This window comes from Haliotis rubra, unplaced genomic scaffold (genome assembly GCF_003918875.1).
Source record: "Haliotis rubra isolate DU_JTF1 unplaced genomic scaffold, ASM391887v1 Scf276, whole genome shotgun sequence".
NCBI classification, from domain to species: domain Eukaryota; kingdom Metazoa; phylum Mollusca; class Gastropoda; order Lepetellida; family Haliotidae; genus Haliotis; species Haliotis rubra.
The window spans coordinates 923,891-948,970 of NW_025766847.1; the positions used below are offsets into that span (position 1 = coordinate 923,891).

At 38.4% G+C, this 25,080-nt stretch overlaps 1 protein-coding gene across 1 annotated transcript; it reads right to left on the reverse strand.

The window, feature by feature from the left end:
- Positions 1 to 665: 665 nt before the first annotated feature.
- On the reverse strand, positions 666 to 24,588 carry LOC124280923 (forkhead box protein K2-like). The gene is made up of 8 exons (XM_046716916.1): positions 24,143 to 24,588; positions 14,815 to 15,012; positions 13,540 to 13,831; positions 13,013 to 13,206; positions 10,462 to 10,670; positions 9,505 to 9,705; positions 8,644 to 8,927; positions 666 to 6,612 (listed from the first exon to the last, which is right to left on the reverse strand). The coding sequence occupies exons 1-8, from the start codon at positions 24,499 to 24,501 to the stop codon at positions 6,496 to 6,498; spliced, it is 1,854 nt and encodes a 617-aa protein (XP_046572872.1). The 5' UTR covers positions 24,502 to 24,588; the 3' UTR covers positions 666 to 6,495.
- Between the last annotated feature and the right edge of the window lie 492 nt (positions 24,589 to 25,080).

A 25,080-nucleotide genomic window follows, 5' to 3' on the forward strand; every position in this document is an offset into this window, starting at 1 on the left:
CACCTGTTTTGGTTGCAGCAATAGATTGCCATGGAATCTGAATCATGGGATGCTAACATGGCCTGGATACCTGCTGATGCTCAAGAAAAATTAAATATCCTTTTCAGCTATGTTAAAATGTGAGTCCTTTAAATGAACGTATTCCACAACCTCACAGGAGAGGCAACCTAGAGACGTCACCAAATAGAAGTCTCAAGGTCAACAGCCAGGCATTCCACATTGAATTAAAATCTCTGGATTTAAACAAGCTAGTTCTTTCACACTGCCGAATTGTAGTATCCATTTAAAACAAGATACCGTACAATTAAAGTTAGTTGTATTGACTACATGTACTTGAAGATTTCACACAGGCTTCCTATAACCTAGGATCCCTTGTCATGACATCCTCTAGGACAATATAAATGTTTTATCAGAACAAAAGCCATTTGTTTGTCAAGATTAATATTGATCAAAGCCTGTCCTGTTTCTGGTCATTTCATTCCATGTTAAAAGTTAAGACAGACTGGTTTAGGCTTGGCTCTTGCTCCTCCTCATCGGATTACTACCTTGTTGCAATATCTGTGTTCTCATCTGAGTCAATGGCAACCATCCCATATACAGGACCAGTCTCCCATCAATTAGGATGATTCATTGTTTTTATCCAGAATAAGAACACAACCCATGTATGGACTTTAAAACAATACACTTTTATTTATACAAGCCACCTGTGAATAGGCAGCTCTGAATAAATGGCTAAGTTGACTTTCCACATACTTGCAACAGAAAACACATACAGTATTGAACATATCATCAGCATGAGGTGCTATGAAACTACATGCAAAGACTGCGTTGGGTCTATGTACATGAAAGCAAGTTACAGAAAGACTGGCTGACACACATTATAGCCACAGATGTAGTAGAAAATTTAGAACAATTTCAAATCTCCCCACATGATGTTTGAACACAAAGATCATGTACAGTCTATCTGCATTATACACACTGGAAACTGGGGGTGGGCAGCTGTACTGGTTAACACATACAATATTCTAAATCACAGACTGACAGAAAATAATAAATGAAACAATAGGTCAATCATAATGACCTCGTACAAAATTTGACAATGAAATGATAACGAATGTGTGTACATGATTCCAGATAAGTATCAGTTTCCATTTCTAAAACGATCCCATATGACTGTAATGTGAAAATTAAATCACATCAAAATGTCTAGTTCAACTGAAAGCTAAATATCATTATATGCATTATTACCATATAATCTACTCTCATGGTCAAGAGTTGAATACATGATTGATCAAATGGTGACACTACTCAGTCTGTAATGTCCTTATGAACGTCTGTATGTTCTACAAAGTATAGAGTGGGAGATGGGTAAATAGTTTCTACATGTACAAGTGAAGTGAACACAACACACTGAACACAATTCAGGACATAGCTGTTGTGATGTGCCAAATGGCAGCCAAAGTTCCTCAGTATCTTGTTTCTGTGTGGCAACAAGCTCATGTTTACATACTTCAGACCTATCTCTTGAAGCAAAGACCATATTATCAAACTTATTTCAGTTCCAACTCATGAAATACAAAGGCAATGTTGTATTTTTCCCCACAATTTTAAAACACAATCCCACATATGATATTTCATATTTATTACCAAAATGAATTAAATAAGTATCACATGTAAGGTAGAAATGACATAACTTATCCCTCAAAGAACATCCATTCATTTCCTTACTGCTTTGAATTTGGATTTGAGAGAAATATCTTGATTCAATCATTACCTGATTACATTAACCTAAAAACATACCCAGTAAAACATGAGATACACAACATTGGTTTATCAAACTCCTTGTGTCATCAGTTGTACTACCTGCTGTTCTATGTAATATTGTGTGAGCTTTGATACTAGCAAATACAATCAACAAACTTCCCTAGGTGGGGCATGAGTTATCTCCCCTGCTGTCAAAGCAAGGGTCTGAGCGACAACATCAAAGACAGTTGTATCTATTCAATTATCTATTGCATCTTGGTCATAATGCAACAACAACAAAACTGCAACAATTGTAACACCACAAGAACTGTGCTGGGAAGGCCACCATACTACACCGAACGAGACAGGAAGAGTTACACTTTCATAGATAATATACAGCCAACAAACAAGGTGTCTAAAACAGTTGTGGTATGAGTGCAAATGCTTGTAATTTATGTAAACAGTTCTGGTATGTGAGTAAATACTAGTGATTTATGTAAACTGAAAACAATGCAGTTGCAGACACATTCCTATCACTGCCATTATGCCAAATTCTGGGCAAACCCCGTCTTCCTAGGATATCTTTTTTCAAAATAGAAAAAAAGCATTCTAAAAGCATGAAATCAACATTTGGACTGACAATAAACACTGAGATACTTCACAAGTTTCAACAGTATGAGAACGGATATGTTGTGTCCTGTGGATGAATATTTAATGCTTTTATACAACTGTACTACGATAACTCCTGAACATGAAACACACAAGTTTTGCAGCGTCAACCTTTTATTACAATACAAATGCCAGGGCCCAACTCCACATTCGTTCTTTGTGCTGCTATGACTAGTGTATGTATGTAGTGTATGAGAGTACCATAGTCTTAACTCTCAGACCGGGTTGTGGAAATGGGTCCAGGTGTCCTTAATATCACCATCATAGATGTATTCCAGTAAAAAAGAAATCCCTCAGCACGTGGGAAGTCAATTTTTATTGTACACATTAACGAGTGACAGATGACCAGTAATATTATGCCATGTATTCAACGAGGGGTTACACACTCAACAGTCAATAACAGTTTTCAGACTTTACACACACTAGCAATGGTTTGAACCAAATGATGTCTTCTTTCACTCAATGACTGAACCTTTCCCAAGTCTCCTCACAGTTGAAAATAAATAATCTTGGAGCATCATACAATTTAGATAAAACTTTCAAAGTTAGGAACATATTTCCGTTAAAGAACTGTTTTGATTTGGTCACCCTGCAAAATATAAAATAATATCTGGAGTTTTGCTGATGAACAAACGTCAGAATATCTATTAAATTTTTCATGGTCCTAAAATATTGGGTTACCAAGGTATATAAACAAATGCCTTTTGCAGATCTGAACGAATTCCTAATACAGGTCTATTCTTAACAATTATTCCACTATTATTTGATCTATATTTAAGCATTTGGTTTTGGTTTTTTTACTGTATCTTCCTTGTAGAAAGCACATGTGAAAACTCTCCATCATAAATCTTATTATTCAGTTGTCAATACAAAATGGAAATGCTTGACACAGTGAGACCTTAATTATCCAGACACCCTCAGTCAAAATACTTTGCCTAGTACATTTATGAAAATGTCTGAAAACACAAGTCTCCTAACATTGACACAATCACTGACCAAAATGGCTTAATATACATAAACTTGGTTCAAACAGAATGGACAATCAAAACGCATATTGATGGACTGATAGGGTAAATATGGCACCACCCACATTTTTGAATGAAGTTAGATGCTAACCCAAGCCAGGACATAGTAATAACAGAGAGAATCAAGAGTTTTGTAATCACTGTTTGCCAATCCAAACAATGTATATCTAATTACATACCTGCACATAACAGGTGTCAAGATAACAAGGTTTCACTGTATAAGCAGGTAGATCATGTATACACAAATACACATATATTTCATACTAAAACCATACTGGACATGTGTGGACAATTTTGATCAGAGACACATAAATGTCATATAGGTAACAATATAATGAAAATACAATAAAACACTAAATCAGGAACAAGTTAGGATTTCTATTAAAAAAAAAGCTGGCAATTGGCATGTTTACATCAATTTTGAATCAAATAAGACTGAATTCCATTTAAAATGAGACAAACCAATTTAAGGATTATCAATTTCCTGAGAAAACAAAGCAAAATCTGTTGATAGTTCTAGAAAATTAATTCGTTCACCATCTAAACAGATTACTGATTTAGAGAACAAGAATGAGTGAAGCTGATTATCTAAGAGACAAGTTAAAATTCTCTGGAAACAGCAAGGAAATATGATTACCTCACACTTGTTCAGTTACAACTGATACACAGCCCTATACAATAACCATGCACTAACAAACACAAATGTTTCCACAGGACCATTTTTCAAAATTATTAGTCTTTAAAAAAACAAAACAATTGAAATAAAATCCCCCAAAGAAAAGAACTTACCATCTTATTGCTAACATCAAACCCTTACTAGAGCAGATGACATAACAGAAATTTGTTAGTAACCATGAAATAAAAGAATTACCGACAGAATGGCACATACAGTTTGCTGTTTACAATGTTCAACAGCTACACGGAACTTTCTGGTTAAAGCAGGAAACACTACTGAAGCTGTTAAATTTGCTTGTCTACAAGTTCACAACAATTGCTGCATGTGATACCAGAATTTTCAGACAGGTAATTAAGTGGCAAATATAAACAAATGAAATTCTACACTACATATAACTACAATAGTTCTAACACCATAATAGCACTTCACAAATATTATTTGACACAAGGCCAAACAATAAGGACTTTCAGTTGAGAACTGACACCTCTTATGGGCCACTAGTTTCATGAACTGGGTGAACGATCAGTGATGCCCATGAATGAATTAATTATTCTAACTGTTGACACAGTTCCACAATGAACTGTGATCATGTGTGTACAAGACTTGCAAGATGAGTATGAAGTAAGTGAAATGAGAGCTGAGTGACAAATGTGTAACCATATCAAATATCGTCTTGACACATTGTTATCGCTGGCAAGACAAAACGACAATCTTTGCAGTCACTACTCATTTCTGGATCCACACTGCACAAGGTGATCTTGGTGCTAAGACTATTGTAAGGTTATGTCACTCCAAGAGTTACAACAGTTCTAACACTAACAGACCTGTGACAAGCGCACCTGATGTTGTTTGCTAACAGACTTGACAAAATATCATGCCTGTCAATTTACTGATCAATTTCTGTCTTCAAATTCATTTTTAAAAAAGCCTATCGTCAGTACCGTCATCATTGAAATTCAATATATAATAACGTTCCTTCAACACCAGGCAATGATCAGTGTGCAACAAAACCAATCTATACCTTCTTGTCATAAATTCACAGAAAACAATCAGCTGTAGTTTGTCATGTAATATGTCGTATTTACAAAAACTACATGCGCAAACAACAACCAAAAGTGTAAGGATAAAAAATTTACAATTTAAAGTGACATTTCTCGAAGGAGAAAATGACACTAAAACAAATATCAACAGGCAACAAAGACATTAATAGATTTAAGTTATGGAATACTTCGGAAGGCAGAATTCTCTTCAACTCACTCTCAACTACACTCTTAATCCAACCAAGCGTCTTGTCTTAGAATAGTTTAGGACAACATCTCTGCGTTGATCCTTTGACAAGAAAATAGAGAGCATTTCTTTTTCGTCTGAGACTAATGTTGAGAGATGATTACACTGATTATGTGTTCACAAATGGTATGATATAATATATATATATGTATATATATGTATATATTCATATATTTCTCATGATACATGATCAATGCAGATGTGTGATGAAGGTAATGGCAAAACAGCTGTTTATTACTACACCTTATTATCTCAACTGTCCTAAGAATGGACGAAACAAATAATAAATGCCATTTCAACTTAGTATTAAAGCATTATCACAGCTTCAAAAGCTACACATACCATAACTAACGAGAGTTTAATGACTATGTCTGGGCAACCGTCACTATAGAGCTTCAAATTAAACCAGGGCAAAAAATATTCTTTTTGGCAAATGAGCAATAATATGCTGCCAGTTTATCTTCAGAGAGCTATATATATTTCTCTGATGCCGAAATACAAACATGCCATAACAAGCTTGATAAAATAAAGCTATTGATAGAATGTAGCACAAATTAAATAAAATCTTAACAATTGTCAGAGGAGTCCAACAAATGGGCCGCAATGTTCACCCTATTATTCAAGCAGCAAAACATGGCAATTTTGATACCGATAGTTTTGAGCCCTGCAAGCACCTAAATGATCTTCTTCTAGTATAAGCTCAAGTATTTTATTATCATGATTGTCCAAATTTTAAAATCAACTTTACTGTCAGCCCTTGGCGTAGTTCATGTTTGGATGATAATGCTACTAAGTCATCATATTACCTTCTCATTAATCACTTGTGACACTGTCTTCTACAAACTTCCTAACATATTAAAATAGCTTTTCAGTCATATCTCATTAAGATGTGGACTTACCCAACAGTAAAACCTGTCCTAACCTAAACATTTGTTTAAAGGACACTTGTCTAGTCTTGACTGCACAGTTCAATCAGTGTCCCTATCACAAGTCCAACAAAAAGCACAACTTCAACTATGGCATCGCTTTCATCCTCTGTCCCTCAAAACCACTTCCAGCAGTAAAACAGTTGAATCACCATCTGTGATTATTCTATTAGCTTGCTTCACTGGTCTCAATCTTAACGCGTTTAATTTCAGTATCTTCAGATTTTCCATCAGCTGAATCCGTTTCTCTCTTCATGGCTCGTGCTCCTTGGGCAACACTGGTCACCTGGAAGAAAAGAAAGCCCAACATCTTAACATTAAACAGCTTCACAGAGTAACAAACAATAAAAATGACGTGAATGAATGTCAAGTTTTTGCCCTAGCAGCCTGAGTAACCTGCCCCATATCATCCAGGTTTGACCTTGGTGGCCAGTGCTTGCAGCCAGTGTTACCTACCACATATCCTCCAGGTTTGACCTTGGTGGCCAGTGCTAGCAGCCAGTGTTACTACCACATATCGTCTAGGTTTGACCTTGGTGGCCAGTGCTTGCAGCCAGTGTTACTACCACATATCGTCTAGGTTTGACCTTGGTGGCCAGTGCTAGCAGCCAGTGTTACTACCACATATCGCCTAGGTGTGGTGGCCAGTGCTAGCAGCCAGTGTTACTACCACATATCGTCTAGGTTTGACCTTGGTGGCCAGTGCTAGCAGCCAGTGTTACTACCACATATCCTCCAGGTTTGACCTTGGTGGCCAGTGCTTGCAGCCAGTGTTACCTACCACATATCCTCCAGGTTTGACCTTGGTGGCCAGTGCTAGCAGCCAGTGTTACTACCACATATCGTCCAGGTTTGACCTTGGTGGCCAGTGCTAGCAGCCAGTGTTACTACCACATATTGTCTAGGTTTGACCTTGGTGGCCAGTTCTTGCAGCCAGTGTTACTACCACATATCCTCCAGGTTTGACCTTGGTGGCCAGTGCTAGCAGCCAGTGTTACTACCACATATCGTCCAGGTTTGACCTTGGTGGCCAGTGCTAGCAGCCAGTGTTACTACCACATATTGTCTAGGTTTGACCTTGGTGGCCAGTGCTAGCAGCCAGTGTTACTACCACATATTGTCTAGGTTTGACCTTGGTGGCCAGTTCTTGCAGGCAGTGTTACTACCACATATCCTCCAGGTTTGACCTTGGTGGCCAGTGCTACTACCACATATCGTCCAGGTTTGACCTTGGTGGCCAGTTCTTGCAGCCAGTGTTACTACCACATATCCTCCAGGTTTGACCTTGGTGGCCAGTGTTTGCCCTAGCAGTCAGTGTTACCTACCACATATTGTCAAGGTCTGACCTTGGTGGCCAGTGCTTGCCCTAGCAGTCAGTGTTACCTACCACATATTGTCAAGGACTGACCTTGGTGGCCAGTGCTTGCCCTAGCCGCCAGTGTTACCTACCACATATTGTCAAGGTTTGACCTTGGTGGCCAGTGCTTGCCCTAGCAGTCAGTGTTACCTACCACATATTGTCAAGGTTTGACCTTGGTGGCCAGTGCTTGCCCTAGCAGTCAGTGTTACCTATCACATATTGTCAAGGTTTGACCTTGGTGGCCAGTGCTTGCCCTAGCAGTCAGTGTTACTTACCACATATTGTCAAGGTTTGACCTTGGTGGGCAGTGCTTGCCCTAGCAGTCAGTGTTACCTACCACATATTGTCAAGGTCTGACCTTGGTGGCCAGTGCTTGCCCTAGCCGTCAGTGTTACTTACCACATATTGCCAAGGTTTGACCTTGGTGGCCAGTGCTTGCCCTAGCAGTCAGTGTTACCTACCACATATTGTCAAGGTTTGACCTTGGTGGCCAGTGCTTGCCCTAGCAGTCAGTGTTACCTACCACATATTGTCAAGGTTTGACCTTGGTGGCCAGTGCTTGCCCTAGCGGCCAGTGTTACCTACCACATATTGTCAAGGTTTGACCTTGGTGGCCAGTGCTTGTCCTAGCAGTCAGTGTTACCTACCACATATTGTCAAGGTCTGACCTTGGTGGCCAGTGCTTGCCCTAGCAGTCAGTGTTACCTACCACATATTGTCAAGGTCTGACCTTGGTGGCCAGTGCTTGCCCTAGCAGTCAGTGTTACCTACCACATATTGTCAAGGTTTGACCTTGGTGGCCAGTGCTTGCCCTAGCAGTCAGTGTTACCTACCACATATTGTCAAGGTTTGACCTTGGTGGCCAGTGCTTGCCCTAGCCGTCAGTGTTACTTACCACATATTGTCAAGGTTTGACCTCGGTGGCCAGTGCTTGCCCTAGCAGTCAGTGTTACCTACCACATATTGTCCAGGTTTGACCTCAGTGGCCAGTGCTCCCGCTGTGTAGTTGCCCTGTGCCTGCATAGCCTGCATTGTAACTGGTTGGACCAGCTGCACTGCTGGCTGTGATATCAGGGTGAGTGGCTGAGTTGACATCAATGTGGCAGCTGATGTAGCCTGAGACACTGCTGCCATGGCCACCCCAGACTGACCAGTTGTGACCACCTGGCCAGCCATTACCTTCACAGGTTTCAGAGCAGCAGCATACTGGGGCGTCACCAGTGATGCTGCCTTTGATGCACCTGGAAAATAAGAGGTATTTAAGTGAATATATTACTATCCGAAATCTCTAACTAGAACCCGAAATCAGGGTTAGAATGGGCCGTCAGCATCCCATGCCTGTCGTAAGAGGTGACTAACAGGATCGGGTGGTATCATTGTATTCCAATTGCATTGATCCATGCTCATGCTGTTGATCACTGGACTGTCTGGTCCAGACTTGAATATTTACAGACTGCGGCCATATAGCTGGGATATTGCTGAGTGCTGTGTTAAACAACAGACAAACCAACCAACAACTCTAACTAGACCAATACTGCTATACTAAAATATGCCATGAATGTGGAATTTCCTCTAAATCAGTCTTGACGTTTCACACATATTTGTTACTTAATAATATTTAGAAGATCCTGACAGCTTAAATTGCGTATATGAATAAACTTCACTGATAGATTTGTGTGTAAGTGTAAGATGGACCAATAGTCTTCTCTCGTGAGTTCCATGTTATAACATCAAAAGCTCAGATAACATATCTCAACACTCTCTAACAATGCTGTTCCTACATTTATGAACATAGTCCAAGTACTATGGCTTCCTTACCCTGAGAAAAGTCAGCATTTTCTTTCTTAATTTCTAAGTGTGTCCCATTTGTTAAGGTGGTGCCTGCGATGGCTGGGCCATTAAGGATAACCTGTCCAGGGTTGGAGACAATGATCTGAGGTTTGGTGATGATGGGAGGCAGCTGGTGAATGGCTGTGCCATTGCTGGCTGTCACTGTCACTGGTGACAGCACCCGTGACCCTGAAATATGCATATACACTCTTAAGCATGGGTCTTGAATACAGGGTAAATGCAAACAAAGGCAATGTTGTAGGGTGCAAAGATTCATTGAGATTAGGAGCACTAAATATTTTGTGATAAAACAGTATGGGGTTGTGCATCCAACAAAATGAACTGCATGTTCTTATAGTGATTCAAATTTACTAAACAATGTTTGTGCATGTACCTCTTGTACCCAGGATTCCTAGGAGTTTTTCACATTAAGGAGTCATAATGATATTTTTAGGGTACAATCTCAGGTCAAATAATCCAATGTAAACTCATAAACTACTGGTATATAATGTCTTGTTTTATCATCACTAAGTCGAGCCACAAGATATGTTATGGTTCATAAAGGTTTGTTGTTTTCAGCAGTGACTACAGTCTAGATTCTCAGAAGAGAAAATATACAAATATAGCAAGTTTAATAAACTATTTTATCTACTTGCATCAATTCAATCTTTATAGAAAACCCCAAAATATATAACAGAATTAATATCTCAAGATGTTCACAATGAACATCTCTAATGGCATATATCTTTATATCTCCACTCTGGGAGAGTTGAGTGAAAGCAAGGTCAGATAAACATACAAAAGCAAAAGCAGCACCAGCAGTATCCATCTCTATGAAATAGCATTAGCTTGACAAACAAACTTTTCATGAAATATCAACATTACGTTTGATTGGGGTGAGTGGTGTTATTACTTGAATCTAAAGGACCTTATTACTGCACACACCTGCTGGAGAGCCTGGTGCTGATTGAGTAAATCTAAGTTCAGCAGCGATGGACTGAAGATTTGGCTGCTGCAGCTGATGAGGTGGTTGGAGATGACTTGACTGAGCCACTTCAGTTTCTGATGCTGCCTCAGGTATTGGACTACCTTCCCGAGACATGGAGTCGGGTGTGAATGCACCTGACATGTGGCTTGGGGAAGCTGGCGCTGACCTGGAAGTGAGAACAAGTCTGTGTGTAAGTTAGTCAGGCTACATCATACATGTCTGTAAATAATCAAGGCCTGACGAGGTAGGGTAGATCAATGGTTCACAGCATGAAGAACAATTTACACCTTCAGAGATGAAAACAGGTAAGCATGTCTTACGCAAAGACTCATCATCTTCAGGTACCCCTTGTAACCAGCATGATATTCAGTTCCTATCTTGATGCGGCATTCAAACAGGGCACTATCTACTATCAAAACAGTCTCTGAATTTCAGGCTAGTCTGATAGAATAGGGTACAAAACTGTGCTAAGACAAGTAAAAATCCACGTTGAGAGCCACATTGTGACAGACTTTAACCAAAAATCAACAAAGCTGACATGCTTGTTCTCTGGAATATTCCATTGATAAGACATCATTGATAACCCTATAATTCTGAACCTGTTAATCCCAAATCCCAAGTTTTCTATAACAATGATAATTGGTTATTTGTTTGTATAACAATGCCCTATAGCTGCTTCAGGTGTACTTGTGTAAATGCTTGTTCAGAATGGCAAGGGAAATTATGGCTGAGATTCAACAACTACAACCACAGCATGCCATCATAATGTTTAAAGATGGTTTCTGTTTTGGACACAAATCAGTACATATATCTAAGACGGTTATTACTACGCAAATTTACTGAACCAGAAGATCTCACTGGGACCAATACTGTCTGGAACAGAAGATCTCACTGGGACCAATACTGTTTTGACTGTAAGATCTCCTTGGGAAAAGTACTGTCTGGAACAGAAGATCTCACTGGGACCAATACTGTCTACATGGGACCAGTACTGTTTGGACCTGAAGATCCCACTGAGACCAGTACTGTTAAGACCTGAAGCTCTCACTAGCACCAATACTGTCTGGAACAGATGATCTCCCTGAGACCAGTACTAACTGGACTGGAAGATCTCCCTGGGACCAACTGTCTGAAATAGAAGGTCTCACTGGGACCAATACTATCTAGACTGGAAAATCTCCCTGGGGCCAATACTGTTTGGACCTGAAGATCCCACTGGGACCAGTACTATCTGGACTGGAAGATCTCACTTGGACCAATACTGTCTGAAACAGAAGATCTCACTGGGACCAATACTGTCTGGACTGGAATATCTCACTGGGATCAGTACTGTTTGGACCTGAACATCCCACTGAGACCACAAGTGTTAGGACCTGAAGCTCTCCTGGCACCAATACTGTCTGGAACAGATGATCTACCTGGGACCAGTACTATATGGACTGGAAGATCTCCCTGGGACCAATACTGTTTGGGCCTGAAGATCCCACTGGGACCAGTACTGTCTGGACTGGAAGATCTACCTGGGACCAGTACTATATTGACTTGAAGATCTACCTGGGACCAATACTGTTTGGGCCTGAAGATCCCACTGGGACCAGTACTGTCTGGACTGGAAGATCTACTTGGGACCAGTACTATATTGACTTGAAGATCTACCTGGGACCAGTAGTGCCTGGAACAGACGATCTCACTGGGACCAGAACTATCTGGACTGGAAGATCTACCTGGGACCAGTACTATATTAACTTGAAGATCTACCTGGGACCAGTAGTGCCTGGAACAGACGATCTCACTGGGACCAGTACTATATTGACTTGAAGATCTACCTGGGACCAGTAGTGCCTGGAACAGACGATCTCACTGGGACCAGAACTATCTGGACTGGAAGATCTACCTGGGACCAGTACTGACTGGAACAGACGATCTCACTGGGACCAGAACTATCTGGACTGCAAGATCTACCTTGGACCAATTCTGTTTGGACCTGAAGATTATACTGAGACCAGTACTGTTTGGACCTGAAGCTCTCACTGGGACCAATGCTGTCTGGGACAGATGATCTCACTGGGACCAGTACTGTCAGGACTGGAAGATCTACCTTTGACCAGTACTGTTTGGACCTGAACATACCACTCAGAGTAGTACCTTTTGGACCTGAATCTTCTCACTGGGACCTGGACATCCATTTCAGTGTATTGGAATGAGCATGTACAGTTTTATGGTGTTTTGCACTGTCCCAACAATACAAGAAATCAAGCAGCTGTGTGTTGGATCAAATTAGGATTTCTCCAAGATAAGTATCGGTATAGTTTTTAATTACTTGGATACCCCAACCATGTATTGGACAGGTCAGTAATTACTTGTCAGCGCTTGAAATACTACTCTACTCAGTAACAGGTCACATAAGAAAACCCACAGAATTCGAAGATCTCCATGACTTTGACACCCAAAGGAATATTGTGTGAACACTGAACACTAAATGAGTAAAGGGCGTTTCATGTCACTAACCGTGTTGAGAGTCCTCCAAACGGTGTTCGGAAGCAAGGCACGTGCCTCTGTCTCCGTCTCCTAAATGCTTGTGCTGTTAATTTAGCTTCAGATGCTGGGTCAATCCTCCAAAATGATCCTTTACCAGGTTCTTCTTGCGATCTTGGAACTTTCACAAAGTAGCGGTTCAATGAAAGATTATGACGGATTGAGTTCTGAAATAAAGAAATACTTACTATTAATTGGCCATCCAGATTACTGGAGTGAAAACATTTTGATATTACACAATCCCCAACCAAGACCATTAACTTTGTGCACAGACCAATGAATTAATCAATTCGTAAATATTAATACTGTGAGAACAATAGCACCATAGCATATGTGCCGAACATGCTATTCCTCAACCTCGGCAACCCTGAACAATCAATCCAAGTTGAGCTTTATTTCAAAGTTAATAAAAGGCTAACAATTATTGTGCACAACTTAATAAAAACATTTAACTCTTAAAGCTAACCTCATCAACCCAAACAAGCTGAATAGAGTCTCACCTGCCAGCCTTTGTCAGCTGTTCTATAATATGGATAATTTTTGGTAATAAAAGCATAAATTCCACTAAGAGTCAGTTGCTTATCAACTGCTGATGTAATGGCTTGCACTATTAGCTGGGCATATGAATACGGCGGCTTGGACTCATCCTTAGGTCCATCCCCACAGGCAGAAACTACTTGAGCGTCTTTGTCATCCTTAGGATCAGCTGCAGCAAACACAGCATTTAAATCAGGAACAAAACTACGATGACTAGCTCCACCTCGAGGACTGGTAGGACAGGAGTTGGCGGCACTGAAACCATAAAAGTGAGTAAAAATATAGACCCACATGTATACATAAAGTAGTAATTCAAACAGATTTATACCCGATAAAAAAGTCATAGTAATAATAGTGATAAAATTTGATAGTGTTGTTAGGGTGTAATTTAAGGTTTGTTTAAGTCATGGTCTTTATATCAATGTTATTTCAAGGCACATGCTGACTTTTTCAAATCAAGATCCATAATTCAAGGCCTTTTCAAGCCTGTGCACACCATGTAAGAGTGAGTGAGGTTTTACGTCACTTTTAGCAACGAATGGCTTCACAGATAGTGCCCTTGGGGAATCGATGAAGAAACACTTTAACCACTACCCCACCATTTAAAAGCCAGTGGTTGTAATGACCCATACATCAGCATGACCACTCAATTCATGTTTGCCTCTAGTGCTCCTACAAGTGTGAACATATTACTTAATCAAAATGTCCTGCCAAATTACTTTCAAAGCTTCATGCCATAAAGTTAACTTGGTTAAGCACTGAAAATATACATTTAGACGAAAACACTTAAGTGGGTAAACAAAAAGAAAACATCTTTGACTCTGGGGATTCTTTTCTTTTGTTAATTTACTTTGCAACATTAAAAGTCACATTTTATATTTGGGCGTTATTCCACAGGTTACAAAGTACACCATCTGATAATTATTATATGGTATGAGTTTGATTATACACATACAATCAGACAGGGTATACAACACAAACAGCACATCTAAATAACCTGGGAAAATCCAGGTTAGAACTGATCTTCAGTAACCCATGCTTCTTGTAGGAAGAGCAGGATTGGGTGGCCAGACTCGTTGTCTTGGTTGACACATCATTGTATCCCATTGTGTAGATCAATGTTCATTATGTTATTCACTTGACTGTCTGGTAGCGACTTGCTTATTTACAGACTGCTGTCATATAGCTGCCATATTGCAGCACTAAACAACAATATCAACTCAATACATGTTGTTTACCTTATCGTGCCTGTGGGAGAAGGACATGGGCTGCTGGCAACTGGCTCCACTTTAGGTATGTCTATCTTCAGGGGAGCTAATGCTGCCTTCTTCTTTGGGGAGGCATTCCCTGGGCTTTGTGCAGGGGGTGGAGGGGTTTCTTCTACCAGAGAATGGAATACTATTTTGATATTGGTACTTGGGAAGCGAAGTATGCACCTGAAAACACAAAACATTAGAAATATATTGAAATCATTACATGGTACATCAACAGTAATCACTTCATCTCCAGTTGAAATTACAAATCAACTTCTTAGCTTTTGAACATAATAGGAAGACATGTCAGTTATTGGATGTGGTGACAATCTCACATACAAGTGTTGAAATAAAACACTGTACAGCCTTTAAATCAATAAATCCCCCCCCATGTGGCCAATGTTCATGCTGAGGTTCAGCACATTTGGCTTAAGAAAATTTAACACTACTTTCACACATCCGGGTACATTTCTGTTTCTTTTCTCAAATACACCTACTATGTCCTAGTGCAGGCTACACTTAAAAACTGACTGCACAAGGCATGTACTGGCTGCAGCACTTATTCCACTTCAAAATTTCAATAAAAAAGACATGATGAAATCTTGGCAAGTATTATTCTGCTCATCAAACTAGACATTTCTTTAAAAGTAATACTAAAGTTACCTTTACCTGAAACAAGTACATTTCCATTTCAACATTACTGCAACACGTGGTTATGATCACTTCATAATGAAAAACATGTCATTATCAATCATGATCATCTGGCAAACAAGACTCTGATTCTGACCCAGTAACAAATGCATTCATGTTGCAATATTTGCAATAACCTACTCTACAACAACATACTTTCTTCGTCAAGAGTTAGCTAATTCCAACCCTCACTCGATGCATTCTATGTCTTAACCTTTATCATGTGCTTAAAATCCAAAGGTGTCTGTGATAATGTCCTACTAGGCTACAGCTTTTCTGGGTAAAATTTAGCTGCTGTAAAATATAAGGTGTAAATTGTAGGCTTACACATAAGTAAAATTAACAATTTATGATCAGCTATGCCATCACGCCTTGACGTTGGGCATCTTATCAGTTACACAGGCATAATGTGTACTGTGACAAACTTCATCTTTTTTAATAAAAGAGAAAGAGTCTTTCAGCTGTCTTCATTCTAACATCATCATAATGCTCTAGAATCACATACTCTTAAAAAAAGGATGTGATACTCCAAAATAACTTAACATTTCCAAAATTGTAAGCAAACATTAGTTGCTAGTAATAGCTGTAATGGCGAATGAACATATTCAAACTGAAAGGAAATGGCAATGGACTGCAAAGGTAAGAAGGGAAATTTCAAAGTTGATGCTTTTGGATCACAAGAGCATAATGCCACCAGGATTTATCAAACATTCATTCACTCAATTTCTGCCAGTTTTCACTTTCAGTATAACAATAGTCCATAGACTTGGTGAATTGCAGTTGCTGCATTGCTACTGCGTAAAATGGATGAATTGAAGCAAACACTACTGTATGATGAACAGCTCTTTTGGTGTTGACACTTAAGGAAAGAAAACATTTTTGCAGAGGTAGTTTGTTGCCAATGCACATGTTTCTTGAAAAACTTTTGAAGTAAAACCATTAATGCTTCATGATCCCCTACGTGTTAGGAGTATAAATCTTTCATACAAAGTCTATTTTTATGGTCAAACCATCCTGATATCACCATAAGGACATAAACCGTCATGACATGCAGATCTCCTTATGGTTCAGAAGCCCTTGGAAACCTACAATATTCAGCCTTCATTTTTAGCCCAATGAGTGAACTGAACGATTCTTTGGTTTGTCATTTTCTGTTTTCCATATAGCAATACATGTAAATGTAAAATTGTTTTGAAATACTTGAATGGCTTGTGCGTATATGAGAAGTCATGTTACGATTGATGTGAGTATTTGGTGAATCAAATCGTATCGATTCATGAATTCAATTAACCAGAATGAAATATTTACGAATATGTTTAAGAGGGTATTTTTACTTGGAACTAGTTTGTTGTTAATCTAAGTGAGATACGCAAAATGGAATATTTCCAAGACAAGGTTGAAGCAGTAGTGTAACTTGTGTTATTAGGCTATAGGCGACATTGTTTGTGATGCATGGCTTTTTATGTGCTTTTAGAAAATGTCATTTAAATGTTAAGGTAACCAATAACATGTCATATTTGTTATTTTAATTCCTAGATATTACCCATAAAGTATTCATGAAAACTATTTGTACTTGTTACTATATATTTGTGACATGTGTTTGTCAATAATTTATTCTCATTGTTTAGCCCTATACAACAGATTGACAATCTGTACTGTAAGTAAACTGGATGTAAGAGGTGTTCATATTTCAGATTGTTTAGATTTTGTATACATGTTATTTTTAAAACTGAAGTAAGTGATATCCGTTAGGTTGACATTTTACATATAAACATGTACAAGATGTAAAAAATTGCAAAAACAGCCACATGTCCATCATGCTGCCCTGTAATCAGTGGTCCACCAAACTCAAAATATCATTCTAGCACGAAATTGTGTGATACTCGATTCTGATTGGCTGAGAGCTCATCAAAACCATACTTAAATGGCAACTTAAGACCACCAATTAAAGTGACCAATTCACAGCTTATGAATACAATGAACTCATTGACCCTTTTGTTTGTAAACAAACATGTCGGCAGCATCTTTGATGTTTTTGAAGTAAAAAGCGATTGGTTTAAAAAAGAATTTCTTGTCAGTAATCCAAGTGAACAAACTATGAAGCTGGAAAATTCGTCAGCAGCACAAAAGCGACAGTATTCAAACCGGGTCTAGATCTAGCGGTCATGACGTCGACAACACACGTCGGCCCACACGTCTTAAACCTGACCGCTTCCGTCCTGGCCGTAATGCCCAGTCCTTCCACTGTCCACGTATCCCACATAAAATGTGGCATGTCAGGTCTTTTCCAAATTGGGAATAGTAGGGTGGTCATCAATAATTATTTCCGTGAATAAAATTAGCGACGACTAAACTTAGCGAGTTCACGGCTTGAATTGGGGCGAGTCGATTGTCATACAGTAGGGGGATTTTAATAATTCGCTTGAGAAAAATCAAATAATTGTACTTGCTCACAGTATAAACTGTATTTTTTATTTATGTATGCTACTTGTTACAAATACAAACGTATGGTTCCTGAAATAAAGGAATAAGTTGTTGAAAATGTCTTATTTTGTTCATTACACAACCTGTCCCTCAACGGGACGATTCCATGCGATTTCCAGGAAAAAGGCCCCTTTACGCCTTGTGTTCTTGCGCGCCAAACAGTTTGGTTTTAAAATGCTCATCAGTCATGCTAGAATGGAGATAAAGCTGCTCTGTTTTCAATTTTGTGGTCCTTTATCATATATTTAAGGCCGCTAAATGTAAATTAAAAATTGAAAGCGTTATCTTCTAAGTATGAATTAGTTTAATGCAACTAAACACACGTTTTCCAGCTCAAACAATGTTACTTTTTTTTGGTTAGTTGAAATACTGGCTCTTATGCAGTGTGTGAGATAATATTACATTAAAAAAAACAAAATTAAATGCATACAAACAAGCACTGTCACTAAGGTGACATAATCCCCTGCCGCAAATTATCAAATCAAACTTATAAAGTAATGAAAGTTTAAGATGAAGTTAAATGTCAACAAAAACATTATCTTGCTCTTAAGTTGTTCAAACACACACATATTTTGCTTATTGAAAAACATTCAAGGGAGGTCTTGAAAGTCTATGAAGAAAATCCAGTGAACCGTTCTTAAAATATCTTGCTGACAATTCAGGTTAACATTCTGAAATCTTCATAGTGTCATCGTGACCCTACAAATTATGTGAAGGTCACTAGATGAAGCTTGGTGTCAAATATGAAGAAAATCCACTGAATATTTTTTGCGATATATTGCTGACTATCTTAACAAGCAATTTAACATGCTGAAATCTTCAAAGTGTCTGTGACCTTGAAACTTAAGTGAAGGTCACCAAAATCGACTGGGCCCTGCGCCTTCCCTGGATGAAGCTTGGTGTCAAATATGGAGAAACTCCAGTGAATGGTTCTTGAGGTATCTCGCTGACAAGCATAACATGTAGTTTAATATGCTGAAATCTTCAAAGTGTCTCTGTGACCTTGAAAATTAAGTGAAGGTCACCAAAATTGACTGGTCCCTGCACCTTCCCTGGATAAAGCTTGGGGGTGAATATGAAGAAAATCCAGAGAACGGTTCTTGAGATAGCTTTACATGCAGGTTTACATGCTGAAATCTTCAAAGTGTCGCCATGACCTTGAAAATTAAGTGAAGGTCACCAAAATCGACTGAGCCCTGCGCCTTCCCGAGATAAAGCTTGGTATTGAATATGAAGAAAATCCAGTGAACGGTTCTTGAGATAGCTTAACATGCAGGTAAAACGTGAAAGTCCCCTTGTGACCTTGAAATGAAGGTCAAGGTCACCAAACCTGACTTGGGCCTTTCTTATAGTGTGATGAACCCAGGTACCAAATATGAAAAGAATCTAGTAAACGGTTCTTAAGATATTCCAATTCGTACATACATACGTCCGTCCGGAGCCTAATACTATATCCCCCGCTTCACGCTAAACACGCGGTGGGGGATAACAAGACAGTTATCTTCATCACATATTGGTATTTAGCACTCACATGAGAACGCAATATATGTCAGGGTAGTGATTGCGATCGGAGTCTCTACCAGTAGAGACTCTGATCATATAGAATAACCTACGCATTCGCAATCTCTACCAGCAGAAGCTCAAATCTGATCCTACTAGTAGAAATTGCAATCTAAGTGAATATTTAGAAAAACAAAATTTATTTTCATATTTTGTAGAATGACATCTTACACTGAAAGTGCACACTGTTTGTCCAACTTGATGTTTGTTACAAACAAAATGAAAATAAAACATTGTTACTTTGTTTTCATTTATGATTGTTATTGTAATGTAAATAAATGTAACTCCAAAACTAGTAACTAGCTGGTGTAATTGTAATATCAAACTACTGACAATATTTTTGTGTTGGACACAATTATCTCTCAATATTTAGCACTTCATTATTAAGTTTAGAGTTTTTCAACTGATTTAAAACGTATTTTCAGGTAAAGTTTGTGTCTCACTAAATAAAGGCTTTATTGATTTATTTGAGTGATCGACAGGGCTGTCAGTTGTCACCCTAATCGAAGAAGGACGAAAGATCGGCCTAGCATGGAGCGAAAGATTATGCCCTTTTTGTATATCACTATCAATATCACTTCTGCTTAGAATGTAATTTTTATAATAATCTTCGTCAGCCACTGCTCCCTAAGTACAGTCATCCCTCGCAATAACACTCTTCGCGATGCCGCGGATTCGGTTAAACCACGGGGTAATCCGTGGCTCCCATAAAAAAGTTGCCCAGTGATCACACATACACGTCATCGAAAATAGCACATCAACAAACCCGATGTTGAGCTCTGGTTAATCACGTTGTAAACTAGTGAAATTCAGTGCAGACTGCAATTAACAGTGTTTATCATACATATCCATGTTTTTTCAGATGTTTAAAACATGCAGGGTTTTTTTCAATAACAATAGATGAACAGCGAATCATCGTAATAACTTCATCATAAAGACATGTCATCAGCCGAGTACTTACGTTTGCTATGATGCAACACAACATGTAATTGCGCGGGTAAACACCGCCATCCGAGAATGTATGATGTCAGAAAACACATTTTATTGATTAAATTCAATCCCATTTTAATTCATTAAAAGTGTTTACAATAACAATGGAGAAACCGTTAGTGAAATGGCATTACCTCATTCCATACAACACCCGATTACCACATTCGTGAGGGTCCGTTTTTCACGCCTACTGCGATAGCACACATTTCACATTTTTTTCAGCAATCACAGCCTTGTCATCCATTGACCCTAAGACCCGCCTTATCGACTCATTGAAGTCATATTTGACAATTAATTGCGAACATTTTGTTTTTACAATCAAAGTGGCACGTACCGCAGGAAGTCAGCGGTGACTTGTCAAACTGTCGCCTACGTAAAATGTATCCAGCCAGGTAACCCAAAGTGCTTAGCAATGCTAATTATTATGTTAAATATGTTCGTAGAAAACATGCATTATACTTATACGATAGCAATATATAAGATCTCTGTTAGAATAACTGCTTGACATATAAATTATTCTGATAATTGAATAGAAATTCTTTGATGTTATATTTTCGGATCGTTTTTAACTGAATCACCGGTACATTAGACCACAACACCGATCTGTGCCCAGCTGATTGCTATTTCCGGCTTAGTTGAATAACAGGTAGCATGACAGGAACAACAATTGAATTATCATGTCTTGTGATGTTTGATTGCAAGTTTCATGTACATACATCTATTTTCATTTACGAAGTTTGGGGTCTTTTTTCACCTCCAACAATACGATATAGTTTTGACTGGGCACAATACACAAAATAGCAGTTTTGTTATGTCCATGGAAAATATGATTTAACTTGGCTTTTGTTCCGAGTTATGTAATCGTTACTATAATGCGGGTGTCTAATAGCGTGTGTGTGTCATCCATGGACCCCAAGACCTGCGTTATGGTGAGGGATGACTGTATTATTACTCTTCTCCATCTCTCCATAAATGTGTACAATTGTTGTCATCTTATAATGCTTCTCTACTTAATAATCTAGCTAAATATGTATTTCTAGCTTTTAAGAAACATCCACAATTTCTCAACTGAATTGATGCAATGTGGTAATTTATCTTATTTTATCTCAACTCTTATACATCATATTCTATGTACCTGTATAATGGGCTGGTGGCCCCTTTACTGAAATAAACACAGTTTCAATGGAAACAGTCTAGTGCTATATCTGAATAAAATGCATATTTTTGTTCATCAAGGAAAGTGTCTTTGTTGTTTGCCCACAGATCAATCAGAGTTTCTACCATTTGAATTGGAAATTGTACTGGTAGAATCTCCGACTGTACCAGTAGAGACTCTGATTGCAATCTCTACCAGTAGAATCTCTGATCCTACCAGATCGCAATCTCTACCCTGACATATACATTATTATAATTTATATGATGTTACAATACAATACATGGCTCTTATACATTTACATGCTTGAACCGTATGCATGTTAAGTGCAAATTGGTTATATGAATATATGTAATCTGCCTAGGTTAACATGGTAAAAAGGTAACCAATCAAAACTAATGTAGCTCTGAAACGTGACCTGCCCAAAAACATATTCCCATTTGAATATCATCCATGACAACTCTTAAAAAATAGAATTTATTTTCAAAACTAATTTGCAGACAAAATCCAAAACATCTGTAACAAACATCTTAAGTTGCAGTCCTATAGAACTAAATGAACCCATTTTTGTGGTTACAATCCTTGGAAGAATCACCTTTGCCCAGAGTCAGCTTGTTGAAACATGACAATAAACATAACAGGCGATGACAGAATCTCACACAGCTTTATACAGTTGGTCTGTTATCAGCCGAGGTCAGACGGAAATCACAAGGTCGTCCTTTTACAACATGAAAAATGCTATCAATAAACAAATAAGTTGCACTGATAAAATGACCAAATATTCGGATGCAATCTTTCCTTATGTCTCCATATTACTGGATTCAGCTTTCATCATTCTTATTTCACATCGCACACATCTACATTATGAAAACATCAAAATATCAGCTTAATATTAAATTATTTATAGTACAGGGGCCCGTTTCACAAATCGCTAGTGGTGCTACGACTGTTGTAAGTCTATGTTAAAGCCACCTTAGCGTTACGATCGCTTTGTGAAACGGGACCCAGGCAAACACTAGATAAATTGTGCATCAATTCACAAATGAAAATAAGACTAGATGTCAAAACTAGATAATTTTGAGTTGGCAAAAAAGATATTTCACAGAGAAGGTTCAATTTATTATATGAGCTGTCACAAAACAAATTCTTTTAGATTAGCATGATTAGTGTGTGAGATCATCATGATGGTCAGTCAAGTCACAGACTGTTTTATCTTCAGTGTCAAACAGACACAATCACACATTATCCTGACAACTAGAGTATTTAGTAATAATTTACCATATTTATAATGTCAATAAAGATAAGAAGTGCTATTTTTTCTAAAATGGTAGATTTACACTGGAAATAATTTCATCACACATAAAAAATGCAGGAATAACAGTTTTTCTGAAAAATGCAGATTTGGTTCTACAGAAGTCAATGAGATTTTTTCAAGCATATCATACACAGCTTACATATTATTTACAAATTTATTGCTTACATGGTTAATGTTTATTCATCAACTGATGTAAAAAATGATCACACATCAACTATGATTCAAACATAAAAATAAGAACTGGACAATCATGATCCAACAAATGGGTTGAAACTGATAACACAATGATGTCATGTACACTATTAATGTGTAATTAGGTTGATTTGATGTATTACTCACTATTACTCACAATTGTCTACACTGCTTTGCTGGATACAAACAGATCATGTTGATGTGGGCCATCCACTCAACAATATTAATACATTGTTGATGAAACATTATGATTATAAATCATTTATAAAAAAATTACTCCAGCTACAAAATAACTGTTTGTTCTCAGGATATTTAGATATTCCAGAGCCTTCCAGTCTTACATCATCTAAAATATGTATTGCCACAGCAATGTGAAGTTTCGTGACAAATCAATAAAACAAACAAAATAATTTAGTTCCGTGGACACTTAGAAATACGTTAACCCTTAAATAAAGCCGGGAATACAAATACGCAAGCTAAGGTGACCTCATGAGGACCAGTTTCCAACTGTCAAAACACATACATCCTTCTGACCATCTATTATGCATCTGATTACCATATCATTGCCATCTGCCATTAGCCATAACCTTAATAAAAGAACCAACAAACATACAGTTGTCTGGTGTAATGATGCGAGACTCCAGTCATTAAAATCAATGTAAGACCAGACACCGGTATCTTCTATTTTTGTTTACATAGCCGCCATGATGAATCGAGCACATGGTAACAAGGTTATCAACACCGCGAAGAAAAACGCCTAAAACGAAATAAACGTACAAGATTTCGTTAAGACATTGGGGAAGATAATTGACCTGACATTTAAGCTACCATAAGAATGACGAATCAAGTGACGATAACACGTCAGATATCGCTCGCGGCATAGACATGCCGGCAGTTGAGGCGGGCACTTGCAAAACAAAACAACTTACGATCGAGGAAGTTGCAACGGGGGTGCTCCTTTCCGCTGGAAAATGCCATCTATAAACACGCCGTTTTTCCCGTTGCATTTCATGTAGAAATTAGGCTGATCATAGAATATTTCAAGATGCACCCTGGATATGAAGCTCGAATGTCCCATATTGACATCCACTTCGCCTTTACTGCTATTGCGACCAATGGTGATGCGATTTCCCCGCATCATGTATTCGAAGTCCCTGCCTTCTAACCGCGCGATGGCGGTTCCCTTCGATTCTGGGGTCCATGAAATTTTGGATGGACTTGCCGGGGCTGACTTGAGGGCCAATAAGGCATATGCGTCGTTATCCGACGGTTGAGTATACGCAGACATTGTGAATGACTCGTGTTTTCCAACACCAAAATGGAGGAAAACAACTTGCCTGTTTACATCAAGAACTACACCCACAATGCACCGCGAAAGCGTGGCCACGGCATGGGAGAACATTGTGCTATTTTCAACACTACTGTTATTCAACATACTTGTCAGCGGTAAAGCCGGTTCGTGCAGACTGAGACGCATTGTCTTACTAGCAAAAGTACGTTATTTGAAGGAATTATTAAAATCATGTTATAAAACACTTTTCAGATCCATGTAGATCCATGTAGATCCATGTCTCTTACATTAATTGATCTTAATGACATTTTCAAACAAATAGTTTTACAACAACTGAAAGGATTTCAGTCATTTTGAAAGTGTTAGCAATGAAATGATCTTGTTTGATAAGAACGAATACATAGACATACTTGTCGAAAAATCAGTTATTAATGTAATTAATAATTTAAACAGAAAAACGATCTACTGAAATCGCAAAGCGCATCAACCAACTGACTATACCTGTTTCAAACTTTATGAACTAATCATTCTTTAATGGGAATTGGGTAGGCATGTGGATTTGAAATTAAGAAAGGA